We start from the raw sequence: 6023 nt of genomic DNA on the forward strand, positions 1-6023 counted from the left end.
ATGTATTCTTTTCTTTTTTATTTTTAAATATATCTTCACCACTATATGTATATACAAAGCTAAATCTCATGAATTCTGGACAATAATTAACTATTGTAATTATCATTTAGATACATTAGACCTTGGAGATCCCATATACCAATATCCGTACTGTCAAGCCTTGATGTAGCTAGATGAATGCTAAGAAAAGTAAGGAGGTAGCTCCAATCCTGTAATTTTTTTATGTTGTATGGAAGGAAAGGTTGAATTGCCTTTTTTGAAGCTTCCACCTCAAACGCTGCAAGAGTTACATAGTGGAACAGAGGAAAAAAGTAAATACTTTCTTAAAAACATAACGGCTTTCAATGGAATGTTTGCATTCCTTTATATGGCATGAAGAGTTGACCATTCAATTAATAAAGGTGGTGCACCTCCTATTTTTCGCATTAGAGGTCAAAATTGTCACCGTATTGGCAGTTTACTATCACCAAAAAGTGAAGCCAAAATTTGCTTAGCTATACATTTATGATACTGAGAATAAAATTATAAACCGCATGGAATCATTTAGGTAATTGTTTGACTCATGCGTGTAATTCATCTATTGCCTAACTTTATCAAAAATGCTAATTATATTAATATATTATTAGGAGTTAAATTCTCATACGATCTTCTTGATGCTTAACAAATGAATCAAAGTTCTTATATATTGTTTATTTATTAACAGGTCAAACATCGGTTCAGAATTGATGGAAACTGAAATTATTTCATCCTTAAAAGTCATGATGGATGAAAATAATGTCCTAGCAAAGACATTTCGTTTAGCTCAGGATAGACACCAAGTTGATGGCTCCGCTAATGTTAAGCTGCGGTTAATAACCAGAAGAAATACATATGCAAAGATATATAATTTTCCAATAGCATATGAGGTTGCTGCACTGATAGTTGGAGATATTGACAAGAACGTGGTTAATAGAGATATAATAATTGAGATAAAGTCAAGAATATTGCAGATGATAGAAGTAGTACATCCAATGTACCTTACTCTTCAATATCCTTTGTGGTTTTCATACGGTGAGGATGGTTACAGATTACATATAGCTACTTCTTGTCGACCAAATGTCAGAAAAACTGAGAAAAACCAACAATAAGCATGAGAGACTTCTTTGCATATAGACTTCAAAAAAGGACTAACGAGTCTCAAATCCTTTTGCGGTCAAGAAGATTACTGCAACAATTCATAGTAGACGCCTACACTTGGTTGAGTTATAACAGCTTTTATACTTGCGATTGAAACAACCAAACTTGAGGCTAGGCAAGTTCAAGCAATTTTATGAGTGTATGGTTCGTGATGAAACTAATGCCATTAACACCGGTCAAAGAATTATTCTCCCAAAAAGCTTTACCGGTGGTCTAAGGTACATGTTCAATAATTACAAAGATGCTTTTGCAATATGTAAATATGCTGGATATCCAAGTTATTTTATCACTATGACATGTAATCCAGAGTAGAATGAGATAAAAAGAGAGGTAACACCCCAAGGACTCCATGTAGAAGATAGGCCAGACATTTTATGTAGAATTTTCAAGTTGAAGGTTGATAAATTAATAAGGACATTGAAGAAAGGAACATTCTTTGGAAAAATTATTAGATGTAAGTATAACTAATCTTTTTATGAGTTTTTATTTACTTTGTTTAATTATCTATCATACACTCATTATATAGTACACTATCAGTATTAAGAAATGATTATGTATAGAACACTTATATAATATGCTCCTTGGATAGTACACTATCTTGAGTGTATTACAGTATACTTATATAGTTTATATTATCTCAAACTCATTGTATAATACACTTATATAGTTTTATATGATTTTGTTTTAGCATAATTTTTTCAATTTACTTTATTTGCTTATTTGCACTACACGCTTAGTTTTATATAGTTTAGTTGTACACGTAACAATTATTTTTTTATAGAATCAACTATTTTTTAAATCACACTATCTAACTTATTTGCAATATACTTAGTTTTATATACTTTAGATTTTCACATAAATCTTTATTTACTTTGTCCAAATTATTAGTAATATCATATCTTTAAATTTGCAGATTGTCTAACCATAGAGTTTCAAAAGAGAGGTTTACCTCACACCCATCTTCTTTTATTCATGCATCCAGAATCAAAGCCACGAATTGTTGATGACATAGACAATGTTATTAAGACAGAGATTCCAGATAAAAGGAAAAATCCAAAATTGTATGCTGCTGTTGAGAAAATATATGGTTCATGGTCCATGTGGTCATTTAAATATTAAGAGCCAGTGCATGATCAATGGTAAATGCTCAAAGTTTTTTCCCAAAGCATTTAGAGATAGGACAATTATTGACAAAGCAGACTTTTCAAGATATCAAAGAAGAGATAATGGGCGAATTGTATCAAAGAAAATTGTGGAGGTTGACAACTCCTTCATAATTCCATATAATGCCAGTCTTCTTCTAAAATTTAGATGTCACATCAATGTTAAGTATACTTGCCAAACTTCATCAATCAAATATCTGTTCAAGTATCTTCACAAGGGTAATGACAGGGTGATAGCTACATTTTATCAAAGCAATGGATCTCAGGTAGATGAAATATGTAATTATTATGATTGTAGATATATATCAGCATGTGAAGCTGCATGGAGATTGTTTGGTTATCCTATTCAAATGAAGGAACCAGTAGTAATAAGATTGCCATTCCATTATCCTGATGATATGCCAATTCTCTACAAAGATACTGATACAATTCAATCGGTTGTTGAAATTTTTTTCAAGAAATCTATGTTGATTGGATGGTTCAAAGAAAATGAAGAGCATATTGATGCAAGAAATCTGACTTATTTTGAGTTTCTGACAAAATTTGTTTGGAATGAAAAACATCATATGTGGACTCATAGAAAGCAAGGGTATGCCATAGGAAGGATATCTCAAATACCACCAATGAATAAAGAAGATTACTATCTAAGGCTACTTGTGAATATTCAAAAGGGATGTACGAGTTTCAATGATCTAAGAACAGTTGATGGTGTGGTTTATAACTCCTTCAAAGATGCATGCTATGCACTTGGACTAGTGCAGAGCTGTGCAGGATGACAGGAAATTCATTAACGCAATCTCTGAAGCAGGAACATGGCACTCTGCAACTTTTTTAGGAGACTTTTTATTGTTCTATTAACATCAAATAACATAAGTAGACCAGAGTTTGTTTGAAAAAAGACTTAGAACTTTCTTTTTGATGACGTACTATATGAACAAAGAAGATTATTGCAAATAAAAGGTAACTATAGTTTATTATGAAAATTTTTTGCCATTGTAAAATTCAACTTAGGCTATAATTATAACAAAACATTGGACAAGGGATGTTCAGAGTAATTAAATATAAACAATAATGCCCTTTTTTGGGAGTAAAATTATCATACATATGTTTCAATTATTTATTGGTGTTCACTTTAACTTTTTCTCTTTTTCTAATAATATTTTGAAAATATAACAAAAATAAATATATCTTAGTTTCATACTTGCTTTACTTCCTTCTCTTAATACTTATTTTGATTTATTGCCGTAAAATGTATCTACTGCATCTAAGAAACCATAACTAAATTCACATACCTTGAATACTTGCATTTGCTTAGGTTGTTTGTGTGCTTTTTTTTTTTTTAATATTATAGTGATTTTGATATCCATGTTAATCACAACAATAATTTTTAAAAAGACATATTATTAATGAAGTATTTTTTAAACAAAAAATAAGGAGTGTGATTTATTATTCAACAATGCATTTCAGATTTTTTTTACCAAAGACTTATTTAATAAATTTTTAATTAATTATGTTATTTTAAATTAAAAAAATACAGATTTGATGATGTGAGAAGTCCAAATAAAAAATATTGCACTTGCAAAAATTGAAGAGTTGCTCAAGTCAAATGGAAAGTCATTGAAAGAATATTGTGGAATGCCATATCCTCCAGAAAATTTGGTGTCCAACTTAGAAGACAGAATTATAATGGAAGAGCTGAACTTTAATGTTAATGCTCTTGCGAGTGAACTAAGTGGGTATTTAGAAAAACTAACTGATGAGCAGAAATTTGCATACGATTAAATAATGGGTGCTGTTAGCGGTAATATGGGTGGACTTTTCTTCTTTTATGGTCAAGGTAGTTGTAGGAAAATATTCTTATGGTCAACTATATCATGCTCAATTAGGTTTGAAGGAGGTATAGTTTTAAATGTTGTTTTGAGTGGGATTGCTGGACTTCTATTGCCTAATGGAAGAAACATTCAAGATTTAAAATTCCTTTGACCATAAATGAAGATTCTTTGTATAACATTAAACAGGGAAGTCCTCTTGCAAAGTTAATAACTAAGGCCAAATTAATCATATGGGATGAAGCTCCAATGATAAGTAAGTATTGTTACGAAACTTTAGACAAATGTCTCAGAGACATCTTTGAGATGCTCATATTCGTATAATGCTTATTTGCCATTTGGAGGTAAAGTTGTTATTTTTCGAGGAGATTTTAGACAAATTTTACCTGTGATTTCCAAAGGCTTAAGGCAAGATATAATTCAGTCTTCTATTAATTCTTCATATTTGTGGCATAACTGTAATGTTCTAAAGCTTACAAAAAATATGAGATTGTCACTAGGTGAAGATAACAACATATAAGAACTCAAGAATTTTGCAGAATGGCTACTCAAAATTGGTGATGGTTTGGCTGGTGATACAACAGATGGTGAATCGATCGTTTATATACTATCTGACATTTTGGTTAAGAACTTTGAGACAGCTTTGGATGACCTCATTGATTTTGTGTATCCAGATATGTTATCCAATTTATCTGTTGAAAATTATTTCAAGGATAGAGCAATTTTTGCACCAACTCTGGATTGTGTCATTGACGTTAACAACAAAATGACTGCAGGGTTACTTGGATAAAAAAGAGTTTACTTAAATTCTGACTCTGTGTGTGCTGAGGAGGGAAATATGAAATTTGAGTTAGATGCTTTCTGACCAAAGATTCTAAATGGAATAAATTGTGCAGGTCTATCACCACACAAGTTGATCGTGAAGGTTGGCGCTCTTGTTATGTTACTGCAGAATATAGACCAAACTAATGGTTTGTGCAATGGAACGAGAATGCAAGTTAGAAGAATGGGAAACCATGTGATAAAATGCAAGACTTTAAACAGGTAACAAAGTTGAAAGTATTATTCTTATCCCAAGACTGAATCTAATTCCAAATAACGAAACATTACCCGGTCAGGTTTCAAAGAAGACAATTTTCAATTATTATGCCATTTGCAATGACAATAAATAAGTCTCAGGGACAAACTTTATCAAAAGTTGGAATATACCTTCCAAGGCTAGTTTTCATCCATGGTCAATTGCATGTTGCATTATGAAGAATAAAGAGAAAAGATGGTCTGCGAATGCTGTTGCAAAATCACGAACATTTGAAAAATAACTGCACGATAAATGTGGTATATAGAGAAGTTTTTGAGTGCTTATAATAAAAAAGTAATTTCTAATTCTCTTAATCAAATTTATTAAAATTTATTACTATCAATTACAAGAATTGACAAATTTTAGGTGCTAATAGGTAATACATTTTTATTCTACATTTATAGTTTGAGAATATTATAATTATTATAAAAATATGTATTATTTTATTCTTTTGACAAACTATTTTAAAATTACGTTAATCATATAATTTGTATACTAATATTGATATAATATTGTTTCAGGTATATATTTTGCAGACATCAAAAAAGAGTGTTGAGTTATTTTTTAGTGAGTTTAAATTATTTATTATTTATTGAAAAACTTTGTTTATTAAAATTTTTTAATAATTTGTTATTTATTTTGAATTAATTTTAATATGTCCTTACTTAATAGTAAAACAACATATAAAAATTTGTTAGTGAATCTAAATATTACTAAATTATTTATAGTCATATTAAATATATATATCTAATTTATTAAAAAAATAAATTATTAAAA

General features: G+C 29.9%; 1 protein-coding gene across 1 annotated transcript; it reads left to right on the forward strand.

The window, feature by feature from the left end:
• Positions 1-2260: 2260 nt before the first annotated feature.
• On the forward strand, positions 2261-3115 carry LOC130934526 (uncharacterized). The gene has a single exon (XM_057864088.1). It carries the CDS (start codon positions 2261-2263, stop codon positions 3113-3115), a length of 855 nt encoding a protein of 284 aa, XP_057720071.1.
• Positions 3116-6023: the final 2908 nt, after the last annotated feature.

This window comes from Arachis stenosperma, chromosome 6 (assembly GCF_014773155.1).
Source record: "Arachis stenosperma cultivar V10309 chromosome 6, arast.V10309.gnm1.PFL2, whole genome shotgun sequence".
NCBI classification, from domain to species: domain Eukaryota; kingdom Viridiplantae; phylum Streptophyta; class Magnoliopsida; order Fabales; family Fabaceae; genus Arachis; species Arachis stenosperma.